The 17,328-nt window shown below is 49.4% G+C and overlaps 1 protein-coding gene across 1 annotated transcript in view; it reads right to left on the bottom strand.

Annotated features, from left to right (window-relative positions):
* Positions 1 to 4,081: 4,081 nt before the first annotated feature.
* GBF1 (golgi brefeldin A resistant guanine nucleotide exchange factor 1) overlaps positions 4,082 to 17,328 on the bottom strand; it is a 117,304-nt gene continuing 104,057 nt past the window's right edge. The window contains 24 exon segments of the mRNA XM_032422953.1: positions 4,082 to 4,935; positions 5,413 to 5,541; positions 5,705 to 5,885; positions 6,036 to 6,149; positions 6,426 to 6,527; positions 6,726 to 6,856; positions 6,947 to 7,097; positions 7,966 to 8,159; positions 8,283 to 8,529; positions 8,663 to 8,823; positions 9,338 to 9,455; positions 9,457 to 9,567; positions 12,091 to 12,244; positions 12,496 to 12,590; positions 12,737 to 12,808; positions 13,010 to 13,133; positions 13,217 to 13,281; positions 13,610 to 13,786; positions 14,159 to 14,252; positions 14,540 to 14,776; positions 15,441 to 15,523; positions 15,793 to 15,918; positions 16,203 to 16,326; positions 16,793 to 16,995. Of these exon segments, the coding sequence (XP_032278844.1) occupies positions 4,655 to 4,935; positions 5,413 to 5,541; positions 5,705 to 5,885; positions 6,036 to 6,149; positions 6,426 to 6,527; positions 6,726 to 6,856; positions 6,947 to 7,097; positions 7,966 to 8,159; positions 8,283 to 8,529; positions 8,663 to 8,823; positions 9,338 to 9,455; positions 9,457 to 9,567; positions 12,091 to 12,244; positions 12,496 to 12,590; positions 12,737 to 12,808; positions 13,010 to 13,133; positions 13,217 to 13,281; positions 13,610 to 13,786; positions 14,159 to 14,252; positions 14,540 to 14,776; positions 15,441 to 15,523; positions 15,793 to 15,918; positions 16,203 to 16,326; positions 16,793 to 16,995 (3,474 nt within the window). The 3' untranslated portion in view covers positions 4,082 to 4,654.

Genomic DNA, 17,328 nt, shown 5'->3' with positions numbered 1-17,328 from the left:
TGCCTTGAAAAAAGTGAGGGAGTGATGTGGCTATCAGAGGGAAACACATTCCAGGAGGAGGGACTAGCAGTGTAAAGTTTCAATACGAATGTGTTTGGTATATCTGAGAAAGCAAGAAGCTTAGGTAGGTGGGATAAAGTAAGAACTTTGGACTCTGTTCTGGGTGAGATGTAAAGCCTTTGTGGGGGGGCGTCTGGGTGGCTCAGTCGGTTGGGCGCCTGTCTTCGGCTCAGGTCATGATCCCAGGGTCCTGGGATCAAGCTCCCGTCAGGCTCCCTGCTCAGCGGGGAGCCTGCTTCTCCCTCTCCCTCTGCTGCTGCTCTCTCTCTCTTTCTGGCAATAAATAAATAAATAACATCTTTAAAAAAAAAGCCTTTGGAGGATTTTGAGCAGTGGAGTGAAAACGATATGACATTTGTTTTTTTAGATTTAATTAATTTATTTGAGAGAGAGCAGGGGAAGGAACAGAGGGAGAGGGACAAGCAGATTCTGCGCTGGGCATGGAGCCCCATGCGGGGCCTGATCCCATGACACTGAGATCATGACCTGAGCTGAAAAGAAGAGTCAGGCACCCACCCAACTAAGCCATTCAGGCATCCCGGTATGACATGTTTTAAAAAGATACACTTCACTGTGTGGAGAGTAGAGAGCATATAGGACTGAAATGAAGGAGGGAGACCAGTGGTCCAGCAGACGATGGCTTGGACTTGGGTGATAGTGAGTGAGGATGGTGAGAAGTAGTCACATTCCAGATAGATTTGAGTGATAAAAGCGACAAGACTTGCTGAGGAACTGGATGTAGATATGAGAAGGGGTTGGGGGAGGTTTGGCATGAGAACCTGGAAGAATGAAGTCCTTTAGTGACATGGGGCACAGTGGGGGAGGAGCAGATTTGGGGGGGGATCAATAATTTTTCCTTTAAGTTTGTTATATTTGAGAGCCTGTGAGGCATGCAAGTGGAGATGATGGGGGTAGTTGGACAAAAAGTGGATGGTATTTAAAGTCTTGACAGTAGACAACATCACCCAGCAATTGAGTGTGGAGAAAGAATTTGAGGACCAAGGGTTGAGCCCTGGGGTGCTCCGATGTTCACAGTCTATGGAGATGAGGAATGAGGAGGTGCCAACAAAGGAAATTTAAAAGGCATGGCCAGGGGCGCCTGGGTGGCTCAGTCGTTAAGCATCTGCCTTCGGCTCAGGTCATGATCCCGGGGTCCTGGGATCGAGCCCCGCATCGGGCTCCCTGCTCAGCAAGGAGCCTGCTTCTCCCTCTCCCTCTGCTGCTCCCCCTGCTTGTGTTCTCTCTCTGGCTGTCAAATAAATAAAATAAAATCTTTAAAAAAAAAAAAAAAAAAAAGGTATGGCCAGGGAGGTAGAAGAGAACCAAAGAAAACTAGTGTCTCAGAAGCCAAGGGAAGAATATTTCAAGGAGGGGGTATTTGAACCAAAGTTCTTTTTCCTCGGGGCACCTGGGTGGCTCAGTCAGTTAAGCATCTGCCTTTGGCTCAGGTCATGATCCCAGGGTCCTGGGATCCCTCAGCATTGGGCTCCCTGCTCAGCGGTGTCTGCTTCTCCCTCTTCCTCTGCTGTCCCCCCTGCTTGTGCTGGCTCTCTCTCATAAATAAATAGATAGATAAATACATATTTAAAAAAGAATAAAGTTTTTCCTCAGTTGAAGCCCAGGGGCTGAGTGGTTCTTGCTTACTCATGGCCACTCGTCTCCCAAGCAGTGAACCCTGAACAAAATTAAATACCCGAGGGTTCAAATACCCACATTTTTTGTTGTTCTTAGCATTTTGGGGGGGCAGGGGGAGGTATGTGTCCCTTGTAGCTAATTCTATAATTCATCCTTCCTGATACCATTATGTGCTTAGAAAATTCATTTATTCTTCGTGTGCATCTCTTTCTAGTTTTCTAGTGAACTCTTAGCTCACTAGGTAATAACATGTCCCTTCAGATGCTCAATGTTTTACTTTTTTAAAAAGATTTTATTTTTTATTTGAGAGTGAGTGAGAGATATCACAGAGGGAGAGGGAGAAGCTGACTCCCTGCTGAGCAGAGAGCCCGATGTGGAGCTCAATCCCATCACCCCAAGATCATGACCTGAGCCGAAGGCAGACAGACGCCTGACTGAGCCACCCAGGTACCCCTCAACCTTTTATTTCTTAAGAGCTATGGAAAATATATGTAGCTTTGAAGGGTTTCCATACCACCACCACCACCACTTTTGAATTGAGGAAGTGTCATAGGAAAGACCATGAGGTTTAGAGTGAGGCAGACCTAGGACTTGGCCTCTCTGAACCCGTTGCCTCATCCGTAAGAGTAAACCCCTCTACACAGTTGTGTGGCCAACGCACTTACTGTTGACACATACGGTGCTCCAACAATGTCACTTCTCCACGTTTGGTCTTAGGTCCCTAGCTTTCCTCTGGACTTTCTGAAATCTGCTATCCTGGAGTTCTTATAGGAGACACCATGGAGACCAACACTTTCCTCTGGGTCACACTGTTACTTTCCTAAAAGTTGTTCTGGCACTTCCACATCACCAAGTCCTTCTGTGTTGATTAGAATTGGGGCCTGAATATTAGCTTCTTCTGTAGCTTCCTTTGCCTTCTCAGGGAGAACATTTGTCAATAACGTTAAGTCACGTATGTGTCAGCTGATCTTTAAGAGAATGAGACTTCCAAGTGTTTTTTTGCAACCCAATGGGGAGAGGGTCAGTTTGCAATCATTCCAGCTTCTTTCCAATATTTGCAGACTGAGGGGCACAGACTTGTCATATTCTTTTGTTCACAGAATGACCTTCAAATTCCTTTGCAGTAGCCAACATTATTTCCCCCACAGGGAAGCTTCGAAAGGCAGCACTTGTGGAGCTCAGATGGGAGAATAAAGACACCTCAGCCGAAGCCGAGGGCCCTAGTGTCTACCTGACTGAAGACCCAGGCCTTTCAGCATTCATACAGAAAAGTACAGATCAGGAGTGCAGCCATACTCCTAATTTTCCTAGGGACGGGGTCAGACAAGGCTTCTGGTTAGTGTGGAAACCAGGCATGGTCTGAACTACCTGGGTAGAAGGAAGGGAAGAGGGAAAAACTAGTGTAGGAGGTCACATGTCAGTATTTTTCCACATGAGGCTGTTACCATTTCCAAGGTACCCTTTCCTACACGTGTGGAAGGCACTTCCTGAGGTCTAGACACCCAGCAACATCCAGGTGGTTGTGCTGAGCAAAGGGGAGTCCAAGCTCCTGACTGGTCGATCATATAGCCAGCTGGGCCCACATGGAGAGGCTGAGCGCCCCTAACTCTCCATGGTGGAGGCCAGCTGGTGTATGACAGGTGGTACCACTGCCTTGCCCCCCCTAGAGAGGGAAGGGACTACCGTGGAGGAGGAAGCCAAGACATGTAGAGGCTTCACCTGGGAAAGCTTCGTGCATTGCATCCTGCATCCCACCCACAGTGCCTCAGCCTGCACGAGCCACGCTGCCTGCCCCGCGCACACTCCCACTTGTCTTACCCTGACACAAAGGGGAAGAATGGGAAAGGTTCCCCAATCATGCTTCAGAAAGTGAGATGGATGGGGACTGTAGGGCAGGACAAAATTTCCCTCCTCAGTCTGGGGCCAAAACAAATGCCCTGTGCCCAGAAACCCAAAATCATAGCTGTGGGCAAGACAGCTCCTAAAGCACCACGGTCTCCCCTTTGTGCTCCTGGACCATGGCGTACATCTGAGGGAAGGCTTCTGAATAACTACAGCTCAACTCTGGTTCACCTTCCCTTTGACTTTGACCCCAGTTTAGACTGTGTCAGGTATCAACCTTGGAGCAGTGAGGGAAGAGGACAATACCAACCTCCTGGCATACCCCCCGTGACAAGAGTGCACCGCTCTGGTGGTGGTGGTGGTGTAGGGCAGCAGCACTGGTGAAGGAATCCTGACTGGCGTCTGGCTGGCTGCTGGCCTGGGGCGACATGGGCCAGACTGTTGGTAGGCTCAGCCTCACTGCTCTTCACGCAAGGCCCAAGCCCTAGGTATCCCAGTAACACGGTGCCCATAAGCTCAAGAAGGACACCAGCAGGTAAGGCAGTGACATTGGTACTAAGACATTTATTACATCATAAAAAGTCCATTGTTGTCTTGTTTTTCCATATGTACATGTCCCTCTGTCCAGCCCCACCTGCCAACCCTCCATGGTGCCAATCAACTTTCCAAACTGACTAATTAATAAAAGAGGAAGAATTGGAGGTGGTGGCCCAGCGCTGATGGGAGTGAAGATGGGAGAGGGACACAAAGTGCAGAGTGGCTGGCTTGGCTCTCAGTGCCTGACCACGGGCAGGAGGGGCAGGAGGGGCAGGAGGGGCAGGAGGACAGGTACTATGGGTTGGCACAGAGATGCCTCCCCAGGGCTGCCAGGTTGCACATGATACCTGAGTGTGTTCTCAGGTTAGACCCCCAGGAATGGAGAGCTGAGGAAGAAGGTCCCCCATCCTGATTGTGGGTCCTAGGAGGGGCTATAAAACTTCTCTTTTTCAGGTCCCTATCCAAGTAGCAGTAACAGCAGCTCAGGCTGGGCCTGAAAAGTTTGTGCCCTGGGGACAGCTGGAAGGGTGGCTGGGGAGTCTGGTAGGAAGTACTGGTCCTAACCTCTGAGGGGCCTGCCTTAGTTGACCTCGGAGGTGGGCATGGGGTCTGTGGAGCGGGGTGTGGCCAGGAGGGGCACTGGTGAGGTGGCCTCAATGAGAGCAGGGTTGAGGATGATGGGCAGAGTCATGGGTGGTACGCCCACCTGCAGTGGGGAGGCCAAGGGCTGTAGGATTAGTGGGGGCTGAGCCAGGGAAGGAGGCCCATCTGGAGTAGGACTCAGTCTGCTGGGGCTAGACGCCACTGGTGATCCAGGGGAGCTGCTGTTGGCAGGTCGAGGGCTCTCAGGCTTCTCAAAGTCTATAGGGAGAGCAAGGGGCTGGTCAGACTCCTTTACATTCCCCAGCTGGTTTACCTAATCTCTGCTTCTCCCCATTCCTGTGAACAAAATGACCCCTATCAGGCTAAGTAGTTGGGACTCTCCCCTTGAAACTCATTCAAATATCCAGCTATCTTATATCTACCTTCTAACTCCTTTGCTTCTTACCTCCAGTCAGGTAAGTTCTGATCTGATCTTTACTAGAATCCCCAAAGGGCAACCCCTGCATATTTATTCCAAGTTCCTGATCCAGCCTTCTCCTTCCAAGCCTGAAAATCTCAAGCAGATAGCTCATCATAGCTTATTTGGCCCTGCCATTTCCCACAGGAAGAACTCTGGTTCCCTCCTTCCCCTGGCTCACAGCCCATGCTCAGCAGTAATCCCAAACTACCCTGGGCCTCCTCTTAGGCTTCCTACTTCCTGCTCAACACCCAGGAGGCTAGCTCAAAAGGACTCACCACAGGCCCCCAGCTCAGAAGGCATCTCTGGGGGAGGTGGATGGCCAGGTGTCCTTGTGTCCCCAGCAGCAGGAGTCATGTGGGCTGAGGCCAGAGATTTTTGGGCATGTGGCTCCATGGGCATGGGGTCTGGGGAGGGCAGAAAAACCAGGTGGCAGCTCTTAGTGTTTTCTTTCAAGCACAGCCCTGGCTACCCACCAGTCTTCCCACTGATATGAGTACAGAGAACTAAGTATTAGCTCCAGACTCTCTGATGAGGATTCTTTTGACAAAGCTGAACTAAGCCCCCTACCCTGGATGACAGTCTGCTTGAAGAGCTCATCTCGTAGATGGGGCAGAAAACAGTCAATGCGCTCCCAGGTGATCTCCCAGAGGGCTGAGGGGCTGCCTCCTCGGGCATCTGCATTGTGGAAAATCTCTGCTGTGTCCATCACCAGAAGCATGTTCTTCAGAGACTCAGGGATGGCCTCTGACTGTTGGTGGCAGTGGGACCATGTAAATAGGAAAGAGGGCATGGCGGGGACATGGTAAGGAGGTGGCAGCCACCAAGGGCAAAACAGCATGTCTTCCCAGCAGGTGGGAGAGGAAGCAGGCAGTGGGAGTTGGGCTGAGGTAGAACATACCAGTAAGTCACTGGAGCCTGCGTGCATATACTTGTCCATGAAGTCCAGAATGGTCAGCCAGAGGGCCGCAAAGGTAGAGAGTGACAGCAGTGGAGACAGGTGCTGCAGGAAGACCTAAGGCCCGCCAGCCCATTTTAGTGAAGGGTCGGAGCTATCCACATCCCTCTCTAAGGCTGGGAGGCAAGCCTGTCCTATCTTGCATGGGAATCCTAAATCAGAGATTCCTCTGAATTCCAGAATCCTCTCAGGTCCCTGGGTCCTGATGAGTCTCCATAGCTGGGGGTCCCAAGCACCCACATTGCATCTCCAGGTCCTAGGAGAAGCCCTGGCTTTGTCCTCGCAGAAAGGCGGGTATGGGGAGAGTGGGTAGATGAGGGTGGTGAGCAGTACCTTAGACAGCAGTGTGGAAGCCCTCATTCGAGTCTCCTCCATCCCACCCACATCTGCAGGGCTGATATTCTCCAAGAGCTTGGTCAGTAGAGGAAACAGCACCTGGTGGGTAAAGAGCCAATTTGTCCCTAACGGGTCAGTTGGCAGCCTTACTCCAAGGCAGCCAGGGGCTGGGATGGATAAGCACAGAGCAGAAGGAAAGGTAGGATGCAAACTGAGGACTGACATTACGGGCTCTTCAGGCTGCCCAGTTCTCCCTGTCTTAAGGATTTGAACTTTAAGACTAGAGGGAAGTCCCACCTTGTTAAAACAGGACTCCCACTCCAGGGCATCTAGCTTCTGCAGATCATGTACCAGCAGTGCTCGCTGTAGATAGGTCAGTGCCTGCATCCGCACCTGGCGCCGGGCGTCACAGCACAGGCAGGCGATGCCTGAGAGTGAGAACAGGCTCAGGATCCTTCAGGCATCCCAAGTTCCAGCTCCACCTCTGCCCCTGCCCTGCCTGCTCCCCTGAGGTTTACCCTGCAGTAACGGGCACCAGCAGTGGGCCCAGAGGGTGCGGGAATCAGCTTCGATCTTCCGGCCACCTGTCTCTAGATGGCGCTGCTCCTCCGCCCAAGAGCTGTAGATCGAGGCCGCTCGAGTGTGCAGGGTGTGCATCAGGTCTAACAACTGGAGTCACAGGAGGGGCAGGAAATGAGCTGGGGTAAGGTCTGGTTGATGCCCCCCAACACTGTCCCTGACTGAGTCCTCAAAGGAGCCCCTAGTACAGTCACACCATACTCTACCCCTCACCCCTCTTTCTCGACTTCATGAGCTGGTTGTCCCCTGCCAGCCAGTGTTTCCCAAAGTTGGGTATTAATCCTAGTGGAGGAGATATAAGGAGGTGTGTGGAATGAGTGTGTAATAACAATGAATTACATAGTGAAAAAGGTATTTTCAATTCTCTTGTATACCTTCTGATGACAGATAAAGCTTCATCTTGTTAATTTTGTTTTAAAAACAGAAAGCAAACCTCAGGCTCAGAGGCTTTGGTGGGCAACAGTGTCTGGTCAACTTTAATTTTTTGTTTTCATAATTTTTCTAAGGTTATTCTATTTAAGGCAATTAGTTCTCCATTTTTTTAGTGATAAAAAGTCTGCTCATAAAATAAACTTTATACGCCTTGAATAGACAAAGAATTCTGGAAGGATAGGCAAGAAACTAGTGGCAGCGTCTACCTCTGGGGAGGGGAACTTAGCAGCTGGGGGCAGGAATGGAATAGGACTTACTTTTATCTGTTTACCTTTTAGTACTTCTGAACTTTGTACCACGTGTATATATTACTTATTCAAAACATAAATCTTAAATATTAAGCAAACAAAGATTTACAGTGGTCTTGGATAGGGGAACACTGTGGAAGTGGTGGCCGAGGCCCTGGGTTGGAAAACACAGGCCCTTCCTCTCAGCCCTGGCTGTCCCTGGCCCTGCCCACACTCCCAATGTCAGGGGCAGGGAGAGGAAAGGAAGTAAAGGATGCCATACTTACGTCCTGACTGACCTGTAAAGACACCGTATGGTAGCTGGCAGGCACACCTTCATCCTCATCATCGTCACTATGCCCACCCCGAGTGGCATGTTGGCTGGAGGTTCGAGGCCGCCGAAGCACTGAGCCGTCCTTGGATTTCTTCTTGAAGCGGTTTCCTTTGCTATCATATTTGTGACTCTTGCCACGTTTTTCCTGGGATTTGCACCCTGAGCAGAGTCAGACCCAGGTTACATTTCTACATCATGGACACAGATGGCCTACCTTTTCCTCCCTTTCCCCCATATATTCACATGGCTACTCCCCAGCTGCCCCTTCATTGGGTAACCCACCGCCATTCAGACTGGCCTCCACAAAGATGCGGAGAGTCTTGACGCAGAGCTCAAAGTTGTCAGGTGTAATGTGGGCAGCATCACGCACGATGAAGGACAGAGATTCTACACATTTAAGCAGGGACTTAGTATCGTGTGGCCCGAGGTCCAGCCCCACTGTTAGGCTGTACTGATTGACCAGGGGTGAAGGGCCTAGCCGGCTGGGCCCAGGACCTGGCTTGGAGTTATCGATGTCATCCTTCCCCACCTGTAAAGTACACAGAGTTGCTGGGAACCCAGGCTTGAGCCTGATCTTCCCTTAGATGCCCTCTCGGAGGACCAGGAATCTTTCCCACAGGCCAAGGAGGGAAGACTCACCCACTGCCTGTATGCTCACTCACCACTAACCAGCCGCTGTTGACCACATCAGCGTCTGTGGCTGATCGGTGGATCTTGCCAGGCCTGCAATGGTCAGCGTAGACCTCTGAATCAGAAGTGTATCCTCGGTCCAGGCTCACATCATTCTGATGGTAGGATGGGAGTTCGCTGTCTGATTGGGCCCCTGAGTCAGCAGGGAGAAGAGAAGAGTCAGGGTGGAAATGGGGACACTGGGATTAAGGATGATTTCAGTTCTAAGAAATAGGTGCTGAAGCCTGGCCTCTCCTCTCTCTTGGTCCAGCTTAGTTTCAGCCCTGTCACCAGGGGGCTGGAGGATGGTCTGGATAGATTCTCTCTTGGCCAAATGGGGCAGTAGGCTAATTTGGGCTCCTGATGGCATCTAGTAGCAGCTGTCAGGGGATGGGGGTGGTGGGGAGGACATAGTTTCTGAGAAAATAGTCCTCAGGACAGTAGGAAGCCTAGTGTCATAGACATCTATGTTGCCTACTAGCCTTCATACTGTTTAACCCATGAGTGCTGGGGAAAGGCCAGTGGGTATAGGAAGCTCTGGAAGCAGATGGCGGAAATCAGGGGTGTTTAATCTGCTAAATACAATAACCTCTATTTTGTTTTCCTGTCTCAACCCCCGGGGCCATAACTTGATCTGCCAATGAGGGTCTCCCTGGGAAAGGGCTTACCAGCATCAGGTCCATCAGCCCTGGCTGTGGCCTGCAGGGCAGCTGGAGGCTTTACACCTGAGCCAATGCATTCCAGCAGTGTGAAGAGGGTGGCCCAGTCATCACCTGAGTGGATGGATGTTGGCTGCGTTGGTCTTAAGGAGTTCGTGGAGCCCATAGGCTACCTGGTGACTGACTCGGGACAGCACGCTGGGCTTCATTAGCAGCAAAATGCGCAGGGAGAGCAGCACCTGGGTGGGTGGGTGGGGAGCAGGAAGTGGGCACACAGCTTCTTGTCTGGACTCCTTCCCCACCAGTTTCCTTAGGCCAGTGAGGATGGTTTGGCTAGAACCCTCCTAAGAGTACTGCTGCTGGTCTTTTCTTCAATTTTTTTTTTTTTTAAAGATTTTATTTATTTTTTTGAGAGAGAGAGAGAGCCCATGAGTCAGGGGAGAGACAGAAGGAGAAGCTGGCTACCTGCTGAGCAGGGAGCCCGATTCGGGACTCAATCCCAGAATCCTGGGATCATGATCTGAGTCGAAGGCAGATGCTTAACCAACTAGCCATCCAGGTGTCCCTTCTTTAGTTTTAATTTTTTTTTTTAAGATTTTTAATTTATTTATTTGACAGAGAGACAGCAAGAGAGGGAATACAAGCAGGGGGAGTGGGAGAGGGAGAAGCAGGCTCCCCACTGAGCAAGGAGCCCAATGCGGGGCTCAAACCCAGGGTCCTGGGATTATGACCTGAATCGAAGGCAGATGCTTAACGACTGAGCCACCCAGGCGCCCCCTGTTTTTTTTTTTAATTAAAATTTTTATTGAGCTGTAGATTCATATGCAGTTGTAAAAAATTATACAGAGGGATGCCTGGGTGGCTTAGTCAGTTAAATGTCCAACTCTTGATTTCGGCTCAGGTCATGATCTCATGGTCGTGGGATCGAGCCCCACATTGGGCTCTGCACTTGGCGGGGAGTCTGCTTGAGATTCTGTCTTCTCCCTCTGCCCCTTTCCCCACTCATGTGCACATGCTCTCTCTCAAAATAAATAAATAAATCTTAAAAAAAAAAAAAGAAATAATACAAAGAGATCCTTTGTATGCTTTGCCCCCTTTACCCCAATGGTAACATTATGTAAAACTATAGTAAATGATAAGTGATACTGACATTGATACAATCTACTGATCTTATTCAGGTTTCCCAGTTTTACTTTACTCATATGTGTATGCACGTGTGTATTAAGTTCTACATAATTTAATCACCTAATTTTAGGTTTGTGTATCCTTCACTAGTCAATATGTTGAATAGTTCCACCACCACAGGTTGACTTTTTTTTTTTTTTTTTTTTTTTTAAAGATTTTATTTATTTGAGAGAGAGAGAATGAGAGAGAGAGAGAGCATGAGAGTGGGGAGGGTCAGAGGGAGAAGCAGACTCCCTGCCGAGCAGGGAGCCCGATGCGGGACTCGATCCAGGGACTCCAGGATCATGACCTGAGCCGAAGGCAGTCGCTTAACCAACTGAGCCACCCAGGCGCCCACCACAGGTTGACCTTTTAAAAACAATTCCATTTATATAACATTTTTGAAATGACAGAATTATAAAAGTTACGGACAGATTGCCAGGGGTTAAGGTTGGGGGCAAAAAGAGGCACACCCCTAGAGTATAAGTTCTTAAAATTGATGAAGTCCAATTTACCAATTTTTCCTTTTATGGATTGTGCTTTTGGTGTCAAGCCTAAGAATTCTTTTCCTAGCTCCTGAAGATAATCTCCTAGGTTTCTTCCTAAAGTTTTCATAGTTCTACATTTTACATTTAAATCTATGATTTATTTTGAGGGGTGCCTAGGTGGCTCAGTCGGTTAAGCGTCCAACCCTTGATTTTGGCTCAGGTCATGATCTCAGGGTCGTGAGATCCAGCCCTGCGTCAGGCTCCCTGCTCAGCAGGAAGTCTGCTTGAGAGTCTCTCTATCTCCCTCTGCCCCTCCCCCTACATGCTCACTCACTTTCTCTCTCTCAAAATAAATAAAATTTTTTTTTTTAATTTGTCAAAGAAAGAGAACACACAAGCAGGGGGAGAGGCAGGCAGAGGGAGAGGGACAAGCAGACTCCCCGCCAAGCAAGAAGCCCAATGCGGGACTTGATCCCAGGACCCTGGGATCATGACCTGAGCCGAAGGCAGATGCTTAACGACTGAGCCACCCAGGCGCCCCCCCCTTTTTTTAAATTTATATTCAAGTTGTTAACATATAGTGTAGTATTTGTTTTGAGGAGAATTTAGTGATTCATCACTTACATATAATACCCAGTGCTCATTACAAGTGCCCTCTATAGTGCCCATCACCCATTTAACCCATCCCCCCACCCACCTCCCCTGTGTGATTTTTTGTGTTAATCTTATATCCTGTGACCTTGCTGAACTCACTTATTAGTTCTATGCTGGCTGTCTTTTATACCTGAGCCAAGAGATCTCAGGAGGGTCCTAAGCACGAGAACCAGGAAACCAGGTATAAGGCTGAGACTACCACAAGGCAGTAGCCATCCAACCCTACAGAGCAGATTCATAGGAGCCTGCAGAGGTGCTAAGTACCAGCTTCATACCTGAGACCATTCTAGACTTATCCCTAATGCCACCTGTTAGATTCCTCTAGCCCTGTGGTAGATAACCAGACTCACGCTATGGGGCACTAAATGTACTCTCTGTCTCAGGCCATACCCATAACTGACACTGTGGCTTTAGTCCCCTGCATACTTCCTGCCCTCCAGGCTGTACTCTGCTTACCTGGCCACTGATCTCTTCTCTTCGGAGTAGTCGAATGGCCAAGCGCAGCAGCCCCACCACTGCCCGCTCTACAAGGAAGCAGAAATCCTGTGCCTGGACACACAGGTGATATAGATGGTCTCGGACAGTCTGCCACACACAACCCACACGGTCCCTGAGGAACATAAGGGTGAGGACAGTCTCAGTTGGAGAGGCCACTGGGCAATAAGTCTTTTTGATCCAGGTTAGGCCTTTCAGGGCTCATTGGTATTATACCCTAAGCAGGCAGGTATAATAAACAAGCTTCTCCACTGCCTACAGCTACATGTGCTTCTTGCCCCTAAAGCCCACTCAGCAAGATGGCTCCAGTCTTCCATCCCTTCGGCACAAGCCCAGTATGAGGCCTGCCTAAAGACTGCCTTCTACCTGTTCTCCAGCACAATCCTCAGCAGCACCTCTAGGCAGAAAGCAGCATCCTCCTCATCATATGTCTCTTCATCTGGTGTCACTGAGACCAGAGCCTAAAGCACAACAATAGCAGGAGAGCATGGAGAAGTCAGCCACTGGCCCTGCCCGGACAGAAATTAAGGCAGTCACCATTGTCTCCATCTCCCCTCCCAGACACAGCCAGCCCTTTCATCCCTCCTCTTCCCTCTTCACTCTGTACCTTCATGAGCTCCTGCAGTGACTCCAGCTGAAGGAACTTGCTTTCTGTGATCATCTTTTCTGGATCACATTGCTAGAGGGGATGCAAGAGGGAGGAGGGTCAGTGACAAGGGCTGGAGGGAAGAGAATGTTCCCAAGAGCTAGGGAGAGAGGACAAAAGGCATCAGCTCTGGTCATAAGCCCTGGATGATTCTACTCTTCAGTTTCTAGGGCAGCATCCATCCAGTAGGGAGGGATCTAGGCTTGTTTACCAAGGGTAGGCAGAGGCAGTTACCTTGATACAGTCCAAGGCCGCTCTTTTGGCCTCTTGGTTCTCAGTGGATGGGCCCCGCACACTAGACTGCTCAGTACCACTTAGTGTCAGCCAGCTCACAAAGCTTAGTACTGTCGACTCTCCTCTATAAAAAGAGTTCAAACCTTGGTGAGCTCCACAGTTCCGACCCTCCTTCTCCAAGGCCTTTAGCCTCTGATCTGCCCTTACCGATTTGATGGTGTCTCCTCCCTCTGTAGAGATATCTTGCCATTGGGATCCACAAAATCTTCTACCTGGAAAATCAGGTCAAGAATAATTTCCTTCCACATGCCCTTTGCATTTTCTGCTTCTCCACGCAAAATTCTCTGGCTTTCTTCCTGTAGCTCAGTGCCCCACACTCCTGACTGGGCTCCCTACAGTTGGTGACTGGCAATGGCTTATATCAGCCTTCTTTTACAGCTATCCCCTCGCCCAAGATCTGTGGTCTTACATTTAAGGTGTTCCTGGTAAGCTTCAGCAGTCACCGGGCCCAGTGCTACTCTCAACCAGTTCCATACACAGATAGCACATAGTTTATGAGCTTTTGCCTTTTATTGTCCACTAGTTTCCTATAAGAATTACCTCCACCATAGCTTTGGGCAGCAGCTGGGCTCGGAAGAGCTGTAGCATGGCTTCCATGATATTCTTCCAGCCCTCCCGCAGGATGTCACCATGACGATGGGCCAAATGGAATACTGTCTTGGCTGCAATGTGGGCTTTGGGGTTGCTTCCAAACACACTGGGAAGGTTCTCAATAGACTGAAAAGGAAGATGAGAAAAGGCTTAGGGTCTGGCAAATGTCTGGAAAGGAGATCTCTTAGGCCTTTACCTATAGTTCCCCAAGGGTCCTTCTGCTTGTTATGGTTCAATCCCCCCTAATACTGGTAGGAAGGGCTAACCTGGTTAAGGCCTTCCCCACTGATGCATCTCCTCTCCCATCCCAACTGCATGAGGTGACACTATTCTCATCCAAGGGGGTGTGAAATAGAAATGGCCTAAGTGCTACTGTAGTCTAGGGGGAGTGAAAGAATATGCCGAGGGAAAACAGCTCCACAGATAAGGATAGATTTATGGCTAAAAGAGAGGTCCTCCTTTGGAACTCTTAAGTACACAGTTCTTACCCCTGCTCACCTCACTGCTAAGAGCTGTGAATTTGCACAGAGATATGATGAGATTGTCAAACACATCGCTGAGGCCATAGTGGGCGGAGATCATGGCGCACTTCCTGTAATTTCACATTCCAGAAACAGAGTGAGTCACTGGAAGGCCAGGCAGCCCTTCCAAGTCCCTGAGGAGGCTTACTTGGGATTCTTCCCCAATCAGTCCCAGGAAGAAACCTTTTACTCTTCAATCTGTTTAAGACTGAGCTTTCCCATGCTTCAGTCTCCTTTCAAAAACTCAGAGAAAACCCTTTCTAATAAAAATATGAGTAGGAATCAGAAAGGCATGGAGGCAACCACGTTTGCCCAGAGAGGTGAGAGGAGGTCAAGACCAAGGCCACAGCTGGGCTACCTGAAGCCTGAGATGGCTTTCTGGATGATTGTCTCCTCAAGGCTTTTGTCAAAGACATAAGAAAGGGCAGCAATAGTGGGGCCCCATGTCATGGTGAAGAGGTCAAGATCATAGCTGCCAGCAGGCACACGAAGGAATATGCCCTCTGGGGTGGCACCTCGATGAAGCAGCACATTCCACACATAGTTGTCCCGAACCAAGCCTGTCTGCTCTTCAGGCATCACAATTTCCTCATTCCTGTCAGGAGGTAAAGGAAAGAGTAGATGCACTGCTCCTAACTGGTTCCAAACTAGGACAACAGGTGTTGCCCATACTGGCACAGTCCATCAGTGAGAGGTCACCAAAAGTGCAGCTCAGTGGTCTATTCCTACCCACTAGTGGGACCAGGGAGAAAAAAAGGAAGCACCTAGTAATGCCCCATAATCTCAAAGCCCTGTTTCTAACTGGGGCCTTTAGTTCTGTAGTGAGATCTCCATTCTTTCTGGGTATGAGAGGATGAACATTTCTCTCTACCCTTTCTGATTTACAGTAAAAAACTAAGTGTCCCATCTCTGATCTCTGACCCAAACCTCACCCTCCAGTGCCCATCTTGGGTTCTCTACCAGCTTCAGAATGCATCTTGTGAGCTGAACAGGAAAACCCAGATGCTCTGGGTTCAGAAAATGGGCCCATTATATTCTACTTAGCAGGGGCAGTTTAGATCCTGGCTCAGAGTACTAGAGCTCCAGTACTATTCAGGCTTCTTTAAGAAATAAATGGGAAGAGGGGCTGCCCAGCTGAGTCTCAAGGCTAAATCCAGGGCATATGAATCACTGAAGTCTGATGGAACTCTAAAATCTGGAAAAGGAAGTAGTGTGCTTCTGCTTAACGAGATGCCCAACTATTCTCCACAAATACTCACTTGATGGCATGGTACATGTCCTCCAGGATGTCTTGCTCAAAGTCCTTGCCTCCATTCACACCTTTTAGGTTTTTGCGAAACTCCTAGAGACAGGCCAATAAGCTTTTCCCCCATATGTCAATGCTGAAGCCCCACCTAAAGAACTCCTGGGTCTACGGTAAATAGGACTAAGGAAACAGTAAGTGAAAGAGCCCACATCCCTAACCCAGTTATTTTCCTGGATTGGCCAGCCCTCCCTGATTCCCTTGGACAAACTCTGTCCATTGTGCCCACTGAAAGATCCCATGTCCTTCCTGCTATACCTCCAAAACTGTGCTGGACCCTCTCTGCCTTGGCTGGGATCCAAGCTTACCTCTAGAGTCATGGGTGCATTCTGTTTGCGAACGTTGTGGTTGTGCTGGTCAGTATTAAGCATGATGACAGCATAGGCCAGGGCAAAGCAGGCATCGCTATTGGCAAATGGGGAGCCATTACAATTCTGAAAAAGCAAAGACCCCACCTGTATCAATGCCCTTCTCTGGCCAATCAAACCTTCACTACCAACCCACTGGCCAGTGCTGGGTACCTAGGGGGGTTACCAGCCAGAAAGCCTCCAACCTCTTGTGAACTCCTTAACAGAAGCTGATATCTCTATGGAAAGTTTGCTGATGTTGCTCTCAGCCTTCTTAGGAGACAGCAGCTGGGTCCTTCAGTTGAAGCCATAAAAACCCTCCAGTCAAATGAACCTGGGATGCCAGGCTCAGGCCCTCCCACTCAACTCACTCTCCAATGCTCAGTGAATGCCTCCAGCAACCTCTGGATGACTGGTGCTTCCCCAGGTAAGCGGAAGGCTTCCAGGTAGAGGCGAAGAGCTTCATCCAGCCGTAGACCCTGAAAGCTGAAGGTGCTAGAGGGAAAGGAATAAGGACAAAGAGGCTAAAGATATATAAGCTGCAAATGTTGGGCTCCCTATTAGCTCTAGTCCCTCTAACCTCATATTGGAACAGAGGAGGCTGAAGGCTCTAGCAAAGGGGAACAATCTTGTGGTCATCTCTACACAGACTAGAATCTGGTAACTCCTAATTTTAGTACTTTCCACATCAGTGCATTCTTGCCTGGAAACCTCATCCACTAGAACTACCTCGTGCTCAGGAACCCTGGTCTACCCTTATGCAATGCTCTCTATGCAGAATGGAATGGCTCCCAAAGCTATCTTGCTGGAGACTCTCTCAGGTCCAATAGACATAAGTCATGGGAAGAGGAAGAGTGTGTGACCTAGGTCACCAGCAGGAACTGACTGAGACTATTTTGAGGGAGGGATGCCTTGCCCTTTGATCACCAACTATGTCCCCCATTTCTTGCCACTTCCTCACCTCACAAAGCTCTCCAACAGGTCAATGTTTTTTCGGTCACTCACAAACTCTCCAATCATTTTCTTGTCCAGCCGAGGGTTCTCTCGGAGCCACTGGGCTACCTCTATGTTGTCCATTGGGATGGTGAGGAGGCCTTTCTCCTGCAGAAACTGGATCCCCTTCTTTGGTTTCTGGTTGAACTGCTCTGTGCCAGTGATTAGCAGCTGGAGGAGAGATACCAGAGGTGTCATAAGTTGCTCTGCTCCTAAACCAGACAAGGCCAGGCTGAACTCCATCATGGTCCACAGCTGGTCATCTAATGGGCTCCTAGGATGTGGTTCTAAGTGACTCCAAAATTAAGGCTGGATCATACCAGCCATAGCTCTTCCCAATCTTCATGTCTAATTAGAACTGGCTGAGGAACTGGGGTGCCCGGCTGGCTCAGTTGGTAGAGCATGTAACTCTTGATCTCAGGGCTGTAAGTTTGAGCCCCATGTTGGGTGTAGAGATTACTTAAAAAATAAAATAAGATAAATAAAATAAAATATATAATTTTT

Source organism: Phoca vitulina, unplaced genomic scaffold, assembly GCF_004348235.1.
Source record: "Phoca vitulina isolate PV1807 unplaced genomic scaffold, GSC_HSeal_1.0 scaffold28, whole genome shotgun sequence".
Taxonomy (NCBI): domain Eukaryota; kingdom Metazoa; phylum Chordata; class Mammalia; order Carnivora; family Phocidae; genus Phoca; species Phoca vitulina.
Note: the sequence above shows the minus strand (reverse complement) of the source record. Positions and strands in the feature narration are given on the sequence as shown.